The 22,584-nt window shown below is 37.7% G+C and overlaps 1 protein-coding gene across 1 annotated transcript in view; it reads left to right on the top strand.

Moving 5' to 3' along the window:
- Nucleotides 1-22,048, top strand: part of LOC131253136 (CDP-diacylglycerol--glycerol-3-phosphate 3-phosphatidyltransferase 2-like) — a 47,319-nt gene extending 25,271 nt beyond the window's left edge. Inside the window, exons 5-7 of the mRNA XM_058253972.1 lie at nt 20,271-20,327; nt 21,073-21,158; nt 21,599-22,048. Coding sequence (XP_058109955.1) covers nt 20,271-20,327; nt 21,073-21,158; nt 21,599-21,719 — 264 coding nt within the window. The 3' untranslated portion in view covers nt 21,720-22,048. The remainder of the gene's footprint in view (nt 1-20,270; nt 20,328-21,072; nt 21,159-21,598) is intronic.
- The last annotated feature ends 536 nt before the right edge of the window (nt 22,049-22,584 follow it).

The raw sequence follows: 22,584 nt of genomic DNA, 5'->3' as shown, positions 1-22,584 counted from the left end.
CTTTCCAATGAACCCAAGATTGTGTACTGCCTCCCTAATAATGTCATGAAAATGCACATTATGTCATTTGAAAGAGCTCTAATTTTATCACTATTTTGGCGAAGTGCCTTGGCCATGTTTCGTTCTTTGCCCCCCAAGCAATGGCATTCATTGAGTCACCTTCCACAATATTGGAAAGCCTAAGCCATTACTTCAAGTAACTGCAAACCATAAGAATAACACTTGTCTCCAATATAGTCCCCCACCCAAATCATATCCGAAGTCTTGTCAAACTATTGTGGTCTCTCACAATGCTGCTGATAACTGCCCACCCTAGGTTTCCCAAGGAGGTATTGTCAAATTTAAGGTTGATGCCACTGGATAAAATAAATAAAATAATAACGGATTGTGGAAAAATCCAACAGCCTTCTACTAAAAAATATCCTCAGCAACTAGAAGTATCACTCTGCTCATAGATGAAAGGTAAAGAAAAAATACTTCAATTTTCCATTCTTTTAAAAAAATCATGTCTTGTCTATACGTGTGGCCATGCATAAATAGCCCTTCTGAAGAATGTAATCTCAGTTAGAGATACTCCTAATTAATTTGCTATGGTCCTTCATATGGTCTGTTGATCAATCCATCTGTGGGTTCCTCTATTGATCCATCAGTGGATCCATTGATTGTTCCACCTGTGGAATCATCGATTGTTCCATCCGTGAATTCATCAATCAATCCAGTGGTGGATCCTTCATGTTCATCATCTTGGATCAGATGCTTTATTCAGATATACTTATTTCATTGTATCCTCAGGTTGCCTTTCATCAAGAGCCTTAGTTTTAATCATAGTATTGTCTTCACTCTGATCTGTCACTACTCACTACAGAATGAGATGCAATTTTTTGTACGCCGGCTATCAATGATGTCTTGAAGCCGTATATTGATTTTTCTCACCATTTGCGACATGCCCCTCATCATTTTCATTAATTTGTGTCAGCATCATCCTAGAACCATTTGATGTTTCACTACTAATCAGCGTCTCTGAAAACAAATTTAGGTGGACTGTAGAAATAAGTGCTGGAATATGGATAGGAACTGTTGTTAAGTTGCATAGTGATGAGAGCTGCTCTAATCATGTCGACGATAGCAAGTAATTTAATGAGCTAGATGAGGAATAAGGCTGCTTGGGAGATTGATGGACTGAAGTCTAGGAACTAGGTTTTGTATACAGATTGTAGACAGGTGAGGGTTATGCTTGAAATTGGGTTAAGGTTGGAGGCTGTTTTATGGACAGGTAAAGGGACTGTTTGGTGACAGTTTATGGACATAGTCGAGTTTGTTTCTTCACAGGTTGAATTGGAGCTGGTATAGGGTTAATGTTAGCATAGATTTTTGGGCTGCAGGTGGGCAGGTTTGGGAAAATAGGTTAGGGTCTGGTAAGTGGTCTGTTTTGGGGTTTATTTTGGTGTAGTTTGGTAGGGGAAGCTGGCATAGGCTTCAATTGATCGGAAACAGTAAATTATGTTTAAAGGGGTTTGACTAGAATGGGTTTGTATGGCTGGGGTAGGGTTTGAAAGCTGGTATAGGCTGTAATTGATCAGAAACAGTAAATTATGTTTAAAGGGATTTGACCAGAATGGGTTTATATGGCTGGGGTAGGGTTTGAAAGCTGTGTAGGGTTTTTGCTGAAATAGTATGGACTGTTGAAGGGTTAAGGTTAAGATTTACAAACTGTTTAGGGATTATAAGTGGGCTGTGGTTGAGTTAAAGGCCGTGTATAGGTTAGGGTTTGGGACTACGTATAGTGCTAGGGTTTGAGAATCAGGTAAATAGTGACTGTGGGTAGGGTTTTGGATGAGTTGGGATTTTATGTTTAGGGGTGTTACTGTGTTAGGGTCTCGGAAAACTTGGATTTTTGCTTAGGATAAAATAGGTTTTAGGGGACCAACCCTGGTTGGATTTTGGGGCTAGAAGGGGGTGTGAGTTTGGGGGATTTGGTATGAATAAGATTACGGTTAGGGCCTGTTTGGATTGCGAATTACATCAGTAATGCACTGTAAAAGTGCAATGATTACAAATTACAATTCCTGTAATTTGACTGACAATTCCCGTGTTTGTTTTTTTTTTTTTTTTTTGGAAATCGTGATGATGGTGCTTTTACATTACTTCAGCGTCAAATCATGGCGAAAAGTACAATGATGTGTGTGTTTGGATAGGAGATTTCCACTACAATACAATGTAAAACTGTAATGGTTACGAATCACCAATACCCATCTCATAATACATCAGCATTTGACTGCCAAATGGCATGCTTAAACAATCATGGTAAAATCATAATGATGGTGCTTTTAAAGTACATTACTGATGTAATTCGCAGACCAAAACAGGCCCTTAGGGTTTTAGAGGTAGGAATATCTATTAGTAGGATTAGGGTTTGGAGTTGGGGTTTTTGGTTTACAGATGGGAGAATCAGGACCATTTAGGGTTAGGGTTAGCTTTAAGCGCAATTGGACAGATTTGGGCAGATGGAAGGAACATAAAAAAGAAAAGAAAAGAAAAGGACGTTCCGAATAGTTACTAGTTGCCTTGATACCAAAATTAATGTAACAGGAAGACCTAACTTTGTCCAAAATTGATTTTTTTTTTTTTTTTTCTTTATTCTTTCTTTCTTTTCTTTTCTTTTTTTCATTTGAAGGTATTGGGAGGAGTTGTTTCCTCACGTGTGTTACCTGTGTTTCCCTAGAATTCTCTGCACATGCTCCTCTTGCCCTTGACTATTGCGAAGAGTCATGGCGCCCTAAGCCTTTTCATTTTGAGTTCCTCTGGCTGGAATATGAGGGAATTTTCAGCAAAGTTCTTGGCTCTATTGTGTTGTCCCGATGGGTCAGTCACCGTTTTATGTTGAAACTCAAGCTTCTCAAAGGCAAGAAAAAAGGAGTGTCACAAAAACAAGTTCGGATCGCTGGAAGAGGAGAAGTTGAGACTTTTAGAGGCCATTCAAAAATGGGATAAAGAAGAAGAAGCTTCACTATCTGATGAGGACGTTATCCACCGTCAGTTTTTGAAGCAAGCTTTAGAAAATAGGCTTAGGGGTTGTTTGATTTTCAAATTATCATTGCAATTCATCATAAACAGTTAATGGTCACTTTACCATTATAATTACAGCACATACCCCAGTGACGACATTGACAGCTACCTTGTTTGGCGTGTATTCAGCTCCACAACCGAGGCAGAAAACATTGCTTACACATTGTGGGGCCCACCATGAAGTATGCGTCTTATCTACGCCATCCATCTGTTTTGCCAGCTCATTTTATTGTATGAGCCAGAAAATGGGGCAGATCCAAAGTTCAGGTGGACCACACTACGGGAAACAGTGAGAATTAAATGCCTACTGTTGAAAACTTCTTGGGGGCCATAGAAGTTTTGGATCAAGCTGACATGTGTTTTACCTTTATCCACATCTGTATGACCTTATGAACAGGTTGGATGACAAGTAATATGCATCACTGATGGCCCTACGAAGGTTTCAACTTTCAACTGTGGATGTTACCAAAACCACTGTTTCCTTTGGTGTGGTCCACTTGAGCTTTGGATCTGCCTTATTTTTGGGCTCATGCCCTAAAATGAACCGGCAGAACAGATGGATGGCATGGATAACACACATACTTCACGATAGGATCCACCAATGTTACTCTGTACGCAAGCACGCTGAATTCGTTGCGTGCATCCTGAAAATCGAGGTGAAATTTCTCCTTTATTTTCCTCTCTTCCAAGCACTATTTAACAGTCATTATTAACCTTTTACATGTATTTACAAAAAAATCAAACGCCTCCTTAATGAAGAGGAATTAAGTGGAGGCAAAGGTCGTGAACTGTGGTTAAAAGAAGGGGATAGGCTAAGGCGAAAAGATGTTAAAATTTGCATCCACAGCTTGGTGATCAATGGGGCGGGAATGGAGGGCAAAAAGGAGATTTGCAATTTGATCATGAACTTCTATGAGAATATTCTTTTGAAGGAAGCCTAGAATTTTCAGGGTCTTAATAACTTGGTCGTTGATAGAATTGGGGAATTGGAAGCGGCATGGATCAAAAGGTTGAAAGAAGAGGAAATATGAGAAGTGGTCAAAGCTTTAGGTAGGTATAAAGCCCTGGACTGACTACTACCCCTTGGCTTTTTCCCAAGTGTTTTGGGGTAGTGAAAGAAGATCTATTCATCTTTGAGTTTTTGTCTTTTTCTTTTTTAAATAATCGCGCAAGCTCTCAAAGGTACTAGGCACGTCCTTCATTTCCCTCATCCTAAAGAAAGAAGGCACCGAGAGTTTAGTCGACTTCTGTCCTATTAGCTTGATTGGAAGCCCATATAATTTTTTGGCAAACATTCTAGTGACAAGGTTTCACAAAGTCCTAAGCTTAGGTGATCTCAAAATCCTAGAGGGCTTTTTTGTTTAGGAGGAAGATTCTGTGCATTGGTGGCACATGATTGTATTGATTCTAGACATCAATTGGGGAATTCAGGTATTGTTTGCAAACTAGATATAGAGAATGCATACGATTATATGTGGATTGGGGTTTTGTTGGTTACATGTTGGACAAAGTTAGGTTTGGCAATAATTGGTGGAGATGAATGCAAGAGTGCATGAGAACTCGGCCCATTTCTCTATTTTAGTGAATGGGTCGCATAAGGGCTTCTTCATGGTGGGTGGTAGAGGTGTTTAGTAAGACGTTTGTTATCATGTTATCTACTTGCATGTTATATGCACTGCAGATATCAGACCTTCAATTTGCCGACGACACACTTCTTTTCTACAGGGCGGATAACATGTGTAAGGTTGTCCGATGTTTTGAGGCAGCTTATGTAAAGCCTTCCTAGGTTCTTGGGGGGCTTTTCTTTCCTAGTTCTTTTTTCTTTGTATTCTTTTGCGCCTTTCGGTGCATTTTTCAATAATATTTTATATCTCCAAAAAAAAAAAGGGCAAAACGTAAGTTGGTAAAAGATAGGATTATTTGGAGTCAGATTGGAGGAAGGTGGAATTCCAAGTTTTGCTTCTACGTTGGATGTCATGTTAGGTAGTTTTTGGTGCATTTTTCAATAATATTTTATATCTCAAAAAAAAAAAGAAAAAAAAAGAGGGGGAAGGGGAGAGAACAAGTTGTTAGGTCGTTTCCGATTGTGTGCCTAGTCTCCCTATTTGCATCAACAAGCAAGCGAAGAGCTATTGGGATCAGGGGGTGCAAAGGGTGGAGAAGTGGTTATCTTCTTGGAGAAGCAAATACGTATTTCTAGGTAAAGGATAACACTCATCAAAGCAACTATTTCCAGTATGCTTGCTTATTCATGTCTTTTCCCCCATAGGCCCACACCCATCTAGCGTGGTGGAAAGAATTTAGAGGGATTTTGTGTTGGGGAATGAAGAATAAGGGAGACACTGGTTGGTGGAAGGGAAAAGGAGTAGAACAAGGGACCATAATAAGACGCCTCATACCAAATTTGGCTATCCCAGGCAAGTGGCATTGGTTATTTTTATAGGAAACCGATCGCCTTTTGAAGAAGGGTGTAGATGTGAAATATAGGGTTAGGGTGATGGCTAGAGACCCCGCATATGCCCAAATTATAGGATGTCAGCAGTTTCACAAGTGATAAAGAATGGGAGCTCCTTTTAAGGAAGGAATTCGATAGAGTGGGGGATGGTATGAGGTTTAGTTCTCGGAGGATACTTGGTGGATTGACTTCCTGCTCAAAATTTCATTTAAAGATCTATACAAATTAACCTTATGGAATTCTGTGATTGTGGATTGATGTTTCACCCCTTCAAGTGATTAGTTGATGGAGTATTCATTTAGAAGTAGTCACAAAGATGATGAAATTGCTTCCCTCACTCAGATTCCTTCAAAATTTAAAAGGGTTATACACACTTAAAGCTTGAAGATCTACCTATTTTGGGCAATCAAAAGCTAGCTCCTAGAACATCAATATGGTGGTTGAAAGGTCCCTCTTAGGGAGGTAGCATTCTATTGGATTGTAGGAATGAACAAAATCCTTCTAAATGAATCACCTCCAAGATACGAAGAAAACAATCACTAATGTTTTCCTCGTAAGCATGCAACAGGAGGAACCTGTGAATGATCTTTTAATCCACCCCCATTTGCTTAAGGTGTTTGGTGCCCTTAAATTGTTCAAGGTGTCATGGATGCATCCAAGGAAAAGCTATTGGAAGCTTGAAATTTGTTTAGCAAAAGAAAGAATCCTTCTAGTTATTTGGTGATCGCTTTGGAAGGAAGGAAATATTAGAGCCTTCATAAACAAATTGGAAAACATGGGCCATGTGGTAGAGTGTGATAGGTCTCATGGGCTTTTGTGTGTGAGGACCAATGTTTGTAACATTGGTTACATATCAGCCGTAACGGCAACAACAGATACCGTTACGTGTTACGAGGTCGAAACAAGGTGGCCATGAAAAAACAAAATGTAATAGTTATTATGGGGCCATAACAACTGTTACAACCTATAATGCTTCTTACCCCGTAATAGTGATTTCTTTTTTTTTTTCCTTTTTTCTTTTCTTTTTCTTTTTCTTTTTTTTTTTGTGTAAAGGTAACTAAACTTTTATTAAGAAAACTTGCCAAAGACGAGTAACAAATACAAAGCCAACACGCACTCACACCCAAGACTCTAAATACAAAGGTTCTACTAAAAAAACTTTCCTTCATTAAAAAAAAGAAAAAAAAAATCCAAAAAGAGGAAAAACTTTCCATCTTTGTTTTCTTCTTCTTCTTCTGTTGCTGTTGCAACTGCTATTCATCCTCATCCTCTTCGTATTCTTCTTCCATTGCTATACCCTGTGATGTCCCCCCCCCCCCCCCCACCTCCTCTCTCTCCTCTTTTTTTGTTTTTACCTCCCCTTTCTCCTCTCTAAATGAGACAATGTTACGTGGTTGTTTCACTGCATTATGGGCCCACCTTGATGTATGTGTTGTATATACATGCCGTCCATCAGTTTTTCTAGCTCATTTTAGGGCATGGTCCTTAAAATGAAGCATATCCAAATCTCACGTGACCACGCAATAGGGATTAAATTTCCACCTAAAAACTTCTTAGGGGCCACAGGTTTGGATCAAGTTGCTATTTGTGTTTTCCCTTTCATCCAGGTCCGTGTGACCTTATCAACAGGTTGGATGGCAATTAAACATAACGTTGGACCCTGAGAAATTTTGATGGTGGGTGTTCAATGCCCCACTTTTTTCCTGTGGTGTGGTCCACCTGAGATTTGCATCTGCTTTATTTTTTGGACCATGCCCTAAAAAAAGCTAGCAAAACAGATGCACGACATGGATATACAACACATACTTCGAGGTGGGTTCCACGTACAGGGCTCTAAAAATTGTACATGAGGCATATATTAACTCAAATTAACCAATTAAATTATGGGACTTGTTGCTAAGTTAGAATCCCAAAATCAAATTGTTTGAACCATTTTAACCATTAATTTGCATACACTTGTTTTTGGAAATAGGACCATTTGATATTTTTCATTCTTCGCTTTCCAATGCCTATTGATTCATTAGTGGGATAGGTGCCAATAGGTTGCATGAATATGAGGCTAATGTGGAGCATCAAGTGGTCTGTCGAATCAACCCCAAACCGGCAACACTATTTGCCCGAATTTAATTTCAATTTTTCTTAAGATCTGTTGGGGGAAATCTATTGGGGAAAATCATATTAAATTGTTAGGTAAATGAATTACATAATAGGACAGAAAAGTCTCCAGACTTTGTATGTTGAAATGAAATGTATATGAGTCATGAAGTATGTAATACACCAATACTATAAATAATAGTAAAACCTGCAAATGTGAGATGTCTTGGTATTACATTCATTCAAATAAATTGTCATTGATATTATATAGTTAGAAAATTAAATATAACAGGTTTGCAGCCAATCTTAGGTGGTCTTTTTTATTAAATGATGACAGGGTGTCCCGACCTCTTATTAAGGCGAGATTATTCCCTGCGGGTGCATGCAATCACCCCTCCCCCTTGATGAAATAGTAATATTCCATCAAACATCCATAATAGGCAAAAGGGGAATTGAACTTGCGTATGTGGAGAGCAAACCCACGGCACTAGCCATTCGTCTAAACCCCATCTCAAGTTGTCAGGTTCATAAATTCACTAGACAGCCGTATATAATGTTCTCACCTAAGAGTGGACCGTTACACTAGCATAAACATGTTAAAAAAAAATGAAGGCATATTTGAAATATTTACATTTTCCTGAATTTTCTAGATTTTTTTCCAAAAATTTTCAAGCAAAAAACAAATTTTTTTTAAAAAAATCATCTATTACAGGGGCATATTGACTGTTACACCGTTACTCCATATCGATAATGATAGTGACCATTATGGCCACCATTATCGATATGGAACACCTTGATGAGGACTTTTCAAAGGTGACCAAAGTTAATCTCAAAAGAGGATGGATGGAAGTTATCAAGGATGTGAGTGGAGTTAACAGGTTACAAAAGTGTGGGCTCCCCTCCTATCAGCATGTCGAAACTCAATTTTAATGGAAACTCAAAAGGAAACCTCAATCTGATTGGGATTGGGAGAATTAGAAGGGATGGCCTGGAGATGACTCCTTGAGTTTTCACGGGTGCCAAATGGCCGAGATAAGAATTTTGCGAGCTGGGTGGTGGAAAGGAAGGAAATTTGAGGCACCATCATGGTCTCCATTCTTCACTTTCAAAGGTAAGGAAATGTGAAGGCTAGAAGAAGTTGATGCTTTAGCTAGGCAAGGAGTCGGCGTCTGTTCTTTCTTAATGGGGGGGTTCTTTCTCGTTGTTGTAATTCTCTTAGTTTGATTTTTAATAAATTCCAGCTTAATTTTCAAATAAAAAAATACTAAAACTATCAATAGTATAGTTTTCTATTGGATTTATGGGCCTCTACAGTCCAATTGGTTCATTGCTTGGTCTATTTGATTAGTCTTTTGTAGCATTCATAGTATCAATATCATTACATGTATATAGAAACATGTATCAATATCGCCGATACCTGGAAATGTATCACTGACCAACGGAAACATTAGGAAAACGGTGGAATTTTTTAGTGAAACTTTAGGAGATGCTAAAATACACGTATTTGTATATTGCAAAAAAGACGCATACGTAGTTGGACAATTGTGATCAAGTGTCCTAGCTACAATACCCATAATCGTAATATCTTCCATGTGTCTATGTGCCAATTGATAATAGGTCCAATGGGTCCTAATGTGCCTTCATGTCTCACTCTACCCATAATTAACTCTTTTTCAACTTCATATTATAATGACAGTATACAAGCTTTTGCAACTTTTCATATCCCAACCTATTACTCTTGTCGGTGTGTACCGGCGACCCAGTGCTCCAATTTCTCTCGCATGGCAAAGAGGAGTTAATTTGGACAAGAACATGGATGGCTAGTAACTGCAATGTGAGTGTGTTACCTCCATACAACGCCCACCACCCGCCTGTCGATCCATCAAAAGCATGTATTAGTTTAAATGAGAATACAATTGCTTAATCACAATCCATACTATTTAATTCATATACTCACATTGCATCATCATTTCCCTTGATGCTTTTGTAGTTGCGACAGATAATGTACCCTTAGCATCTCTAAAGCGCCACAACTATTAAACACAGGTTCACAGATCACTATTATTAATCACCCATATATCTATAGACTATTAGAAAGTAAATGGCTAAATTATCATTACCTGGTTCCTAAAAGCTCCTTTTTTCTTTGAGTTAGGGAATAGTTTTGCATAGACTTTGTGGACGGCCATCGTCAATCCATTATCCTCGCACAACTGACATTTGTAGTTAAACTTGGGGTTTAGGTAATATGATGAAATCCAAAAAATATTTAAACAGTTACATAATATTTAATTGGTTGCATTAACATATATACAAAATTAATACTTCAAGTGCAACTACAAGTGATAAACAAATAAAGTTAACTGTAACAAACTTAGCAGCCTGGTAGAGTGGATCCTTAAGGGTCTTAGTCTATTTGTCATCGTTGATGTTGAGCACCCATAGATGCAAATGGAAAGATGCAATTTGTATCACCTCTTTTATCAATCACATAAGCTCGTACATGGACCCCCATCGAAGGTCATGCCTCATTATCTCAGCCTTAAAGACCTTGTAAATTGATTGCAAGATGCCGTCATGAACTCTTGTCCCAGAAGAAATAACAAAGCACCGTCACAGTAACCCTTTATGCATTATGTTTGTTTCCAATTCCACTCAAAATATCTCTCAATTTTGAAAAATCTCCTCAACTCCGCTCTGTGCCTGTACAAGCTATCAAGTGCGATAAAGTTTGTGGCGAACTATGTTGCACCCGGTTAAACGAAATTCCTCTAACACTCACCCATCGCGGCCAACAATCATGCATGACTATATATGAAGTCCGTCTATCATCACCCTTCTCACTGCCTCAATAGTGTTCCTAATTGTCTCTTTTTGGCATATTGACTCAAGCATTAGGTTAATGTAGTGAGCTGCACATGGGTCCAATATATACTATAACTTCATTAACTTCTTTTTTGTCTTGACAAACGCACTACCGTTGTTCGTCACAACTTGCACGATATTCTTCAAGCCCACCTCTTTAATCACAACCTTCAAAAGGCTATATATGATCCTTTATGTGGGCAGAACAGCGGCTGCCCTCTAAAATACACCATGAAGTTGATAATGGAAACTTCATGGGTCTTATCCACCCATCGCACATGACCATCACTTGCACGATATTCTTCAAGTCCACCTCTTTAATCACAACCTTCAAAAGGCTATATATGATCCTTTATGTGGGCAGAACAGCGGCTGCCCTCTAAAATACACCATGAAGTTGATAATGGAAACTTCATGGGTCTTATCCACCCATCGCACATGACCATCACCTCGTTTGTCTCCCATTTCGGCTTGAATTCATCTACCTAAGTCTACATTTCCTTGTACTCGCGATTGAGGTAGACCTCCAAGATCTCCTTTGGTGTTGGAGGCATGGTATGCCAAAACGGTTACATACGACGATGATGGTGGTAAATGTTACGTGTGATGTTGTCAAATGGCATAAGCAGACCCTGTGCAACCCAAGGGGGTTGTTGGCAATCCAAGTCTGCATCTCCCTGTGCAACCTATGGGGAGCTTACACATTATGGGGATGTAAGAGTCGTTATGGAAAAAAAATGACCTGTAGTCGTCGTTACGGCCCCCCATGACACCCCCTATAAAGGCCATAACGGTCTGCTATGAGCTAGAAATAGGTTTTTCGAGGGTTTAAAAAAAAAGAGAGAGAGAGAGAGAGGCCATAACAGCCGTTACGGCCCGTATCGTATAGGTAACGATGGTGGCTGTTACCGTTACAAAATACATTGAATCACACAACCCCTTGAACCTTTTTATTTTTTTTTAAAGAATTAAAAAAAAATAAACTTCAAGGAAAAATAAAGAAAGAAAGAAAAGTTACATAAAGAAATATTACAAGTGTAGGGAATTATTATTATTTTTAGTTTAGTAGACTATTACTCTGTAACAAGTCAACTAACAACTACTCAAATGAATGCATATACTAAAAAATGTGAAAAAACAACACATATTTTATTAATATCATTTTAAAAGAGAATGAGAGTAATAGAATGTGACAGAGAGTTAAGAGACGAGTGATTGTGAGATGAGAGCTTGAGAGAGAGAGAGAGAGAGTTGTGAAAACAGGGAGGTGGGAGCAAAAAATAAAACGAAGAAAAAAAAAAAAAAAGGTCTCAGTTGTTAGAAATCCAACAGTCTAGTGCAATCACATAAGTCCCAACGGCACAATAACCACATACGCCACCATGGCGGATGCAGTTCACTAGTCCAAAATGGCATATGTGACGGCATAATCGTTTATGCGATCACATATGACAACACTAGTTGGTGTTTCAAGGCCGCAATGGCCATTAGAAAAAAAGGACCCATAACGGCCCCAAAACAGTCCTTAACTTCCTTTAACAGTCCCGAAATAGTTTTTCTTTCTTTCTTTATTTTTTTAAAAGGCCTTAACGGCCATCATAGCCCGATCGTAATGGTGACAGCGGTGGCCATTACAACCAGTGTTTAAATTATCGACGATATTATCGAATTATCGCCGATAATTTTAGTATCGCTAGAGTTGCGACACCGAAACTGCCTTTTTTTGTTTCTCTTCCTAATATCGCTGATTTTTCGGCGATTTTATCGATTTTTTGCGAAAAGTCGAGTTGTTAGCGAGAACTTGGTGACAAACAACCCATTTTCAATGATAAAAGGACCGATAAAATCAGAGCGTTGCGTAAATATGCAAAATATCCCAAAAAAATGGTGAAAATTGGGGAAACTTGCATATTTCTATACCTGTAGAAGAAGAGGGCCAATTGTAGAAGAGGATCGATGAACGGAAATTGCGGTGGGCCAATTGATCGATCGGTGTGCCATATGTGCCATCCAATCTCTACTTTCCACTTTTTTTCTTCGAATACGTCAAAATTTTCAAACTTAAAGATGATTTCGGCGAAGAATCTGCTGAAGATTAGGCATTTGGAGAGATTTTGTTTTGGAAATTTAGGGTTTCAAGGGTTCCCTTCCGAAACCCTCTTCCATTTCGAAAACGGCTGGGTTTTTACGGATGCGGATTTCCTGCGAAACTCTTACGCAAAATGGGATTGCGTACTAAGTTACTCAGTACGCTTTTATCGTACTATGTAAACTCAGTTGGGCCTATAATGAATATATGTGGGTTATCCACGCCGTCCATCCGTTATTAAAAATCATTTTAGTGGTTGATTCCAAAATATAAGTACGCCCAATGCTCAAGTGGACCACACCAAAGGAAACAGTGGGAATAATGACTTCCACCATTGAAACCTTGCTAGGGCCGAAAGTGATGTTTATTTGTCATCCAACTTGTTCATAAGATCACAAAGACATGGATGAAGGGAAAACACAGATATCAGCTTGATCCAAAACTTCTGTGGGCCCCAAGAAATTTTCAACGGTAGAATTTCAATTCACATTGTTTCCCGTGGTGAGGTCCACCTGAGATTTGGGTATATTTCATTTTTGGGATCCAGCCATCAAATTATCTATTAAAATGGATGGACAGAGTAGATAAAATATGTAAATCACGGTGGACCCCACAGAGTTTACTCAGTACGCTTAATGTACTGAGTTACTCAGTATGCAATCAGCCCTTTCGCAAGAAGTTACTGCGCAAGGATTATGTGTGGGGCCCACTTAGATGGTTATGAGAAATCCAACCCCTCTATCCATTTTTGAAGATCATTTTATGACGTGAGACCAAAAATAAGGAGGATCCAAAACTCAAGTGGGCCACACGAGAGGAAACAATGGATATTTAGTGACCACCGTTGAAACATTTATATGGCTATAAAAGTTTGGTAACGGTCTAATTTTTTTAGTGTTTTCACTTTATCTGAGTGAAAATAATCTTATAAACGGTTTAAATGGCATATAAACAGCAAGGTGGAGCCTAGGAAGGTTTCAACGGTAGACATTCCTTTCCCCACTGTTTCATCTCCTATGGCCCACTTGAGTTTTGGATCCTCTTAATTTTTGGTGGCATGTGTTAAAATGGGGTCGAAACATGGATGGACGGGTTTGATTTCTAACAAACATCTCAGTGGGCCCCACCAAGAATCCTTGCGCAGGAACTTGCTGCGAAAGGGTTTCGCAGGAAACCCGCATCCGGTTTTTACGGGGAAATTGGACTGCGTAGAGTACGCTTCTTTGGTACTGAGTAAACTCTATTAGGCCCACCGTGAATGTATCTGGTCTATTCACGCCATCCATCCGTTTTTCCATCTTATTTTAGGGGTTGAGACCAAAATTTAAGCATACTCAAAGATCAAGTGGACCATACCATTGGAAACAGTTGGAATAATAACTTCCTCCATTGAAACATTTCTTAGGCCCAGAGTGATGTTTATTTCTCATCCAACCTGTTCATAGGATCACACAGACATGGATGAAGGGAAAACACAAATACAAGCTTGATCCAAAACTTTCGTGGCCCCCAAGAAATTTTCAACGGTAGATGTTCCATTCACACTGTTTCCCATTGTGTGTTCCACTTGTTTGTATCCATGTATTGATGGGTCGATGTTTTGTCGTGCCATCATAATGATAAATATTTTATCAATGTTGTCCATTTATTTTGATAGATAATTTTAATGCATGAGTCCAAAATGAGACAGCTCTGCATCTCAGGTGGACCACACTAAGGGAAACAATGGTGATTAAATGCCCACCATTAAAAACAGTGGTATGGCCCACCACCAGTTTTTGGATCTGCCTAACTTTTAGAACATTGTCCTATTGTGGCCTTTCAAAACAGATGGTAGGAGTGGATTTGTGACGTACATCTTTATTATGCAAAAACCACACTGATTGGATAATTCAATCCATCCTTGAATTGACATCTTTGAGTTCATTCACTTTTACATGTCTTAATTACTATATGTCAGCTGCATTTGTAATATATAAACGCATTTTGGTTGCTATTGAAGTGAATTTTTATGACATCACATGCTTTTTGGGTCCCATTAAATGAAAACTTATTATGTAATGCATTCTTTTTTGCAATTTTTTCATTCGCGAATATGTAAATATGTGTATTCATGCATGTCCTAAAGTTTCACTGAAAAATTCCACCATTTTCTCCATGTTTCCCCCTTTTTTCCTGCATTTCCAATTATCGGCGATAACGATATTATATCTTTATCTCTGTCCAGCGAAACTTGTAGCGATACCAACAACTCGAACACTGATTACAACTACCGTTACCATTATGGAACACCTCAATTGGAGGCTTTTATGCCTTGCCCAACACGTGTGGTCACAATAATTGTTAATCGTTTCAAATCTATTATCCTCCATGATTCCACAAGATGTCCCTTATTCCTTTTCTCGACGACATTTTGCTTCCTATTACCTACATACAAATACAATCAATAATAACTTCCATGTGAAACACAATAATCACCTAAATCTCATTAAAGCAAAGAACAAGTCATATATCCATCTATAAATGCTTGCAAACAAACATTCATCCATATATCCACGCGGACCACGCATAAATACATACATGCACACATGGATGATCCATCCATCCATGCATACATACATACATACATGTCTAACCATCCATCTATCCATCCATGCATGCATGCATACATACGTACATGTCTAACCATCCAACCATTCATTCATGCATACATACATACATGTTTAACCATCCAACCATCCATCCATGCATGCATATATACATACATGAACACATGCATGATGATCCATCCATCCATGCGTACATACATACATAATACACACATGCATGATCCATTTATCCATCCATGCATGCATACATACATCCATGCATACAATGACACATACATATACAAACACATGCATGCATATACATCCATATGCACACACACACACACACACACACACACACACACACACACACATCATACATAATCCATCCATCCAACCACCCAACCATCCATCCATCAATGCATGGACAAATACATCTATGGTCCATCCGTCCATCCATGCATGCATATGTATACACACATACATACCTACATTTCACCATACAACCATGCATCCATTAAAAAAAATTGAAATGGATTTTTTAAATAAATATTTTTTTTTAATATTAAAAAAAAAATGATTTTCCATCTACAAAGTTAACGCATTTATCATAAACACGAACCTTAAACAAGAAAACATCAAAACAAAACAAAATTGTAAAAAAAAATAAAATAAAATAAAATAAAATAAAATGCTGAATATTTTCTTATAATAAAACAGATTTTTTTTTTTTTTGAAAATATAAATAATTTAAAGCAATTGAAAATTCAAGATATCAACAACCCCTAATGATCATCTTAAAATTGGGACGCTAATTACTTATTTTTGGCAAGAAAATGGGGAAAATCCAATTTTCCCAAAATTTCCCCATTTTGATCCTATAATCTCTCAAATTTTCACCTGAATTCATGTTAGTGCATCAGAATCGTGCATGGATTTGGATTTAGAGAGAGATCAAAAGAAAACCCATAAACAAAATTTCATACACTGGAACTTCTGGCCACCTTTCTTTTGATCTTCACTCTCTCCCCAATCACGAGTTTTGATTCGCAATACTTTAAAAGGAGCGGTCGAAAAAATCAAGCGAAGAACATAATCCGACAACAAATCCCCCCCCTTCCATATATTTCACCCTAACACCCTGATCGACAATATCATCGATACAGGAACCTTTATATAGGTTATGCAACTGATATGTAGTGATATTGGCACATGCTGATACAGAGGCGATATATCGCCCATAGCTGGAAATATTCATATTAAAGGGTGTTTTAGAATCGTCCACCTGGTGGTACCAATATATCATCAATGACAAAAACATTGGTCCTATGTGTCTCACAAGCCAATTAGACCAATATATGGGTCAACCATGGATCAATCAGTTGTTCTTAACAGGTGATCTAATAGACAACCAGTGTATTGGGTCCATTTTTTTGGACCTCTGTTGGATGGGTGCTTGGAATAATGCATCACAAATTATCCTCCCTCAACACTATCCTCCCTGAGTTGCCTACATTCAGTTCTGGTTGATGTCATTAAACATCACCCTTCAAGAGACTCCTATAAAGAGTCTAAGGGATAATGAAAGATTTGATTTTTCCAGCAATCTATGAAACTATAGAAACCTTGTTCCAGAAGATTCCTTTTCTTCTTTTTTTTCAAGTTAAAATGCACAACTCTTTTTTTTTTTTCATGGATAATGTAGAAGGCTTAAAAGGGGAAGGGGAAGGCCCAAAAGGACGTGGATGGAGGTAGTAAGAAAAGACATGATGGCTTAGGGTCTAACTGAAGATACGGCCATTGATAGAGTGGAATGGCAGTACAAGATCATAGACCACAATATCAATATCTTATTAGCCAATATGGTTGTATCATATCGGTATTGACACGTTATGATACGCAATACTAGTCTATATCGACCCATATCGGCACCGATATGTTGTATGCAAATCAGTCAAGACCGGCACGAGTATAAAATGTCATTGTCATCACCTATTTTGCACCTTTTCCGATCTTTTCTTTTTCGTTTCAATTTTCTTTTGCTTAGGGATTCTTCTATGCTCAATTCGGACCAGATCTACTCTTGTTTCGAAGATCAAAACAAGTTTTTTTGGCTTGAATTGAAGGATTGAATGGTGAGTGCCCAATTAGGGGAAAATAAAATTGTTAAATTTTTATTTAAAAAAAAAAATCTTATAGTCATTTTGAATCAACATGATAACTCCAAATCGATCAATCTTGCTTGATTTGTGTTCAATTTGGGGATTTTTGCATACTTATTTTTGCTATATCTACAAATTCTACACATGCATTGTTTAAATAAAAAATTTTGCAATAGTATTTTGTATTTCGGGCTAGTTTTTAGGCCATTTTTTTTGTTTTTTATTTTCAAAATAAGTTTTGGGGAATGAATCAAATGCTAGATCTAGGTAAATCTGTGTTTTTTTTTAAAAAAAAAAAACATTGATCTACCATTCACTGCTGGTTTTTAATTATTTTTATTTCCAGGCCATTTTTAGCCATTTTAAGTCTTTTTTTTATTATTATTGTTTCTTTCTTTTTCTCCAAAATTTCTTTGGGGAATGATACATTTATGTTGTTTAGACAAAGATTCATGTTCTTTGAACATAGATCTACATTTTATATGCTGTATTTTTATTTTAACATATTTTCTGCCATTTTTTGGCATTTTTTTTTTTCAAAAATTAGTTTGGGTAAATGAAAATTTCATGTTGTTTGAATATAGGTCTATGTTGTTCGAACATAAATGAAAAATTCTTTTATGTATTTTCTACCATTTCCAAATAAAAATATATATTTTTTAGATCTATTTGAGGAAATGGCATGCGGATGAAATGGTAGATGGATACTTTCATGTTCACCTCTTTTTTTATTTTTCTATCATTTTTTGTAAGTTTTTGCTTCTTTTATTATTATTATAGTTGGATGTATCGTATGTAATTTTTTGTTTTACTATTATTATTTGAATCATTTAATAGTCCAACAGTTGATGGATAATCATAATTTCTTGTTTTAGTATTATGATTTGAAGAATATGATAGTCCAATAGTTGATAGATAATCGTATTAATGAAGTATCATATCAATATATAGCTAAAAAACTCGACATCACAGCTTATAGCAGGTCAACGCGACAGATAGTATTCTTACCAAAGAATGATCCAACACACCATTGAATACATGTTCATAACCAAAGGCATGCATGCATATTTGATACACCATTGAATAAATGCTCATAACCAAAGGCATGCGTTTGTGCGTGTCTGTCCGTCCCTCCCCACTGATGACAATTTTCTTAAGAGCGACTTCCATGAAAAAGTCCCATATGATTGTTATCCCACCCAAGGGATATATAATCAATGAATTTGGTAATAACAGATCAAAAAATCCCAAGGGCCACTTCTTGAATTCATAGGTTTCTTTGGCAGTAACCCAGGCCTAAACATTGAGACTTCTAAGGTTAGGAATCTTGAAGCTTGATACACGAAGCTCTACTCTAAAATAAAGATAGCTAGCATACATGCATTAACATTGAGAGTTACTTGTGTATATGAGACTCCTTGTTACTAGAAAGAAAGCAGTGAACATAAAACATTATTTAAGAATTCAGCAGCAGCATCGTAGCCTTGTGCGAGATCCCATTTTGCACATCAATCTTATGTATGGTCCTATCCTTTTATTCGAGGAGCACTTGTAAAACAACGAAGATTTTTTTTCTTTTTTCTTTCAGTTTTTAGCTTATTGCCTGAGTTATAGCAAGTACACATCATTAATGATCACACAGCTCAATGAACAGTAAGTTACCATCCACCTAGGGCATGATTCCAACATGTAACACATCTGCACTGTCCAAAGGGTGGGGCGATATGTGTATTTTGAATAACCATTGGCCATCCATTGATTTAGAATGTGGTCCTCTTGATGAGTGGACCAAGCTAGTGAGACCCTCCTTACTGACAGGTTGGACGTTTTGTGCACATGAAATGTTGGCATGTGTGCCCCAGGTGTGGTGGACCATCAGATGGAGGTGTATGTGAAGAAAGCTGATCTCAAATAGCCGAAGTAGGCTCTCATCAAGATCACAAGATCACAATCTCAGCCCACTGATTATTGAAGGGTACTCAAGATATGCAGTCCCATGGATGAAAAATGCAATCTCCATGGAGATTAGCGGACGTGATTGAGGAAGTGTTACCATTCAAAAAATAAAAAGCAAAAAAGAGATTGAGAAAATGTTAGACCTCTGCTCATTTATGCCTGTGTCTTTGACCCATGTTAATAAGTCGGCAAATTCTGTAGCTGAAACTAAGGAGGGTGTGAGCGTGGTCGGTGTTGACACTTGATAGGTGTGAGGATCTCTAGTTATATTAGGCCTTTCTGTTGATTTGCTGGTTGGCGAGGCAGTTGCTGAGTTACAAGTTGTGTTCCAGCCTTTCATGTTTTTGTGAAATGCAACCCCTCCAATAAGTTGGCCTGACCATGAGTATCGCTTTTTGCAAAAATCAACCGATTACACTCATTGGTTGGGCCACATCATAGAAAACAATGGATACCCATTGATATAATAAAGAATATTGGAGTCACCCACCAATGGGTGGGATTAGGCTGATTTGTTCATAAGCTGATCCTGGTAGTGGAGCCAACCTTTTTGGACGGGTTTGATGTTGTGGAAACATTGTTGATGAAAAATATCCAATGTTCGAATGATAAATTAGTGGTCCAACCGGTTCGATGTGAGCATCTCTTTAAAAATAAAATTAAAAAATTTAAAAAAAAAAAAAATTTTTAAAAAAAGAAGAAGAAAAAGAAGAAGAAAGAAAGAAAGAAAGAAAGAAAGAAGCCACTACAAGGTTGTGATGATGGCTAATTGCATGATCTTCAAAACTTCACAAGTGTTGATTGGATTTTTTACTAAAGCCGATTATTCTTCTGTCATAACACCCGGTTGATTGTCTTCCTTTTTTTCTTTTTCTTTTTTCCTTTTTTCTTTTTCTCTGTTGGGTTATTTTCTTCTTTGCCTTTATCTGTATTGCTTATGTTTGTTTCAATTTCTTAGTTAAAGCTAATTTGACCATTTTGAACGTTTTTGGCAGATAACGATGTCTGCAGTTAGAGAATGGGCTGCGTCTCAGAATAGTAAAGTTCTTGAGGTTCCTTTTTCCTATCCTTTAAAAAATAATAATAATAATAATAAATAAAATAAATAATCTTTTCTTTATGATAAGAAACAACGATTTGTTGAAAGAGAAAAACTGATACACTAGTGGATAAATGACACCTGCATACATGGACTATGTCTCTGCTCCTTTCGCCAGAACCCTTTCCAACCCATTCCACTCTCAACTGCCTAACATGGGGCAGGACTATGGTGTTCATTGCTTTCTTTTGCTTAATGTGTCAGTGAATTGCTTTTTCTAACAGTGGCAGAATTGTACAAGATTTGGACCAGTCATCAAGTAGGTTGTACCTAGGTGGGCCCATACTCAAAGATGCACATTGACTTGATGATGCTAATCATTCTGTTGGATGACTTTTAGGAAAAGAAACAAGATGGTTATCTACAAAACATTATAAAAGAATTAAAGATAAAAGAAAAATAAAATTAAATTAAAGAGCCAACAAAAGATTCATTCAGAGTCCATCTTTTCCTTAAAAAATTCCACAATCCAAGGGACAGGGTTGTCCAATGTTGTCAAGTGTGGGATATAATCATATGATCCATCCAGCGTAGGGCCTACTACCTGACGATCAGTCCCAATCGCGTATACATTTTCAAAGTGTGCAAAAAGCAAGTTCCTGATAAATTATTTGTAATTGGCAGTCACTGTTTTCTTGTTGACTTTAATTTTAACCTCTTTTCTTGTTTGAAAACCATCATGAATTGCAAATATGCAGGCTGTAGCTGTTAATAATTTGGGGAAATGGAAAACGGCGACACAAATGACTGCACTAACTATCCTCCTGGCTACCAGAGACAGCAGGTTTGTCACTGCTGTTTCAATGTCTTCATCCGTATGGATGCTGGTAAAGGGAAATATAAAATGTCCAATTGTACGGTTTTGTTCTGCCGGACAAAATGTGCATACTCAACCTGTCTTTTTGGTGATCCAAACCATTCATATGGGGAATATCATTGTGAATGGGAGATGCATCAAAAACCGATCCTGATTGGATGATCTTAACATCTGTTTACCAATTGGATCTCCACTAAATGTGGACCATTGGCCGTAGTTTTCCATTGACGAGCCGTGTATTTGATGTCAGGATCATTCAATACAGCATTCTCTTTTATCAGATGAATGGTTTGATTACTAAAAGGTGGGTCTACAATAACAATGATTGAACCGAACAGAAAAATGCTGTCCTTGAATCAAGCATCACGTAATACCTTGCTATCTTTTTGGTCTTGTGATTTGTTCAGTCTATCAGGGCCAGGCATCCTACCTGCTTCTGGAGTAGTGTTGCTTTATATCTCTGCCGGGCTTGCTGTCTGGTCATTGGCCGTTTACATGAGAAAAATATGGAGAATATTGCTAAAGTAGTTCCAACCGTTATAACGCCAGCTGCATGGATCATCATTGCTCAGGGATTCTGCTTCGGGATCTGGATCTGTCTTTTAAGATTTCAAGGGATTGATTTATAGGGTAAAGATGGGGAATTTGCAGCTTCCCAGTCCCTTGTTTTGGTGCTTTGCATGCTGAATAGAAGCTGGGCTTCAAATCAAGGTCAGCTCTCAGCTGCCAATTTGCAACCGTTGTTGTGGCTTAGAAGCTGGTATACCTGACATTGCCATGGGTTGTATATTAGTTATAGAGGCAACTGTCTTAGATGGAACATATCATTTTTTATATATAAATATAGTTTTGTTTCATTTTAGTTAGTAACTGATTATCATGGCCCACACTGGGATGGCCCAACAGCCTTCAACTCTTGTGTATTGATGGCCCCACACAGCAGAGAGGAAAATGATGAGCTGGGTGGAGGTCGAATTTCAGGGCGGATTTTTAGCACTTCCATTGGACTTGGGAGGAGGATTCGAATGTGTAATATGTTGGGGATTTGATGCCCATCCCACCATTGCAGGTCCCATCAAAGTGTTCAATTTGAGACGGTTTGCAATTTTCTTCTGTTTCTTTTTCTTTCTTCTTTCTTTCGTTTTTTTCTTTCTTTTTTTGAAAAAAAAATAAAATTTAGAGGTGGAGAAAGGGATTTGATGATGAATGTATAAGGTTTGTTATAAAGATAGGCCAGCTTAGATGTCTTTCTTTTGTTCTTTTCTATTTTTTTAAATTTTTTTAAAACCTTTCTTGACACCTTTGCTTGTAGAATGGTCTGTAAATCTGGCAGGCTGTCTCATGGATAAGTCATAAATCAAAGGGATTGGACTGTGAGCAGAGGTCCACGCAC

Source organism: Magnolia sinica, chromosome 8 (assembly GCF_029962835.1).
Source record: "Magnolia sinica isolate HGM2019 chromosome 8, MsV1, whole genome shotgun sequence".
NCBI classification, from domain to species: domain Eukaryota; kingdom Viridiplantae; phylum Streptophyta; class Magnoliopsida; order Magnoliales; family Magnoliaceae; genus Magnolia; species Magnolia sinica.
The sequence above is the reverse complement of the archived record's forward strand: the minus strand, read 5'-3'. Positions and strand labels throughout refer to the sequence as shown.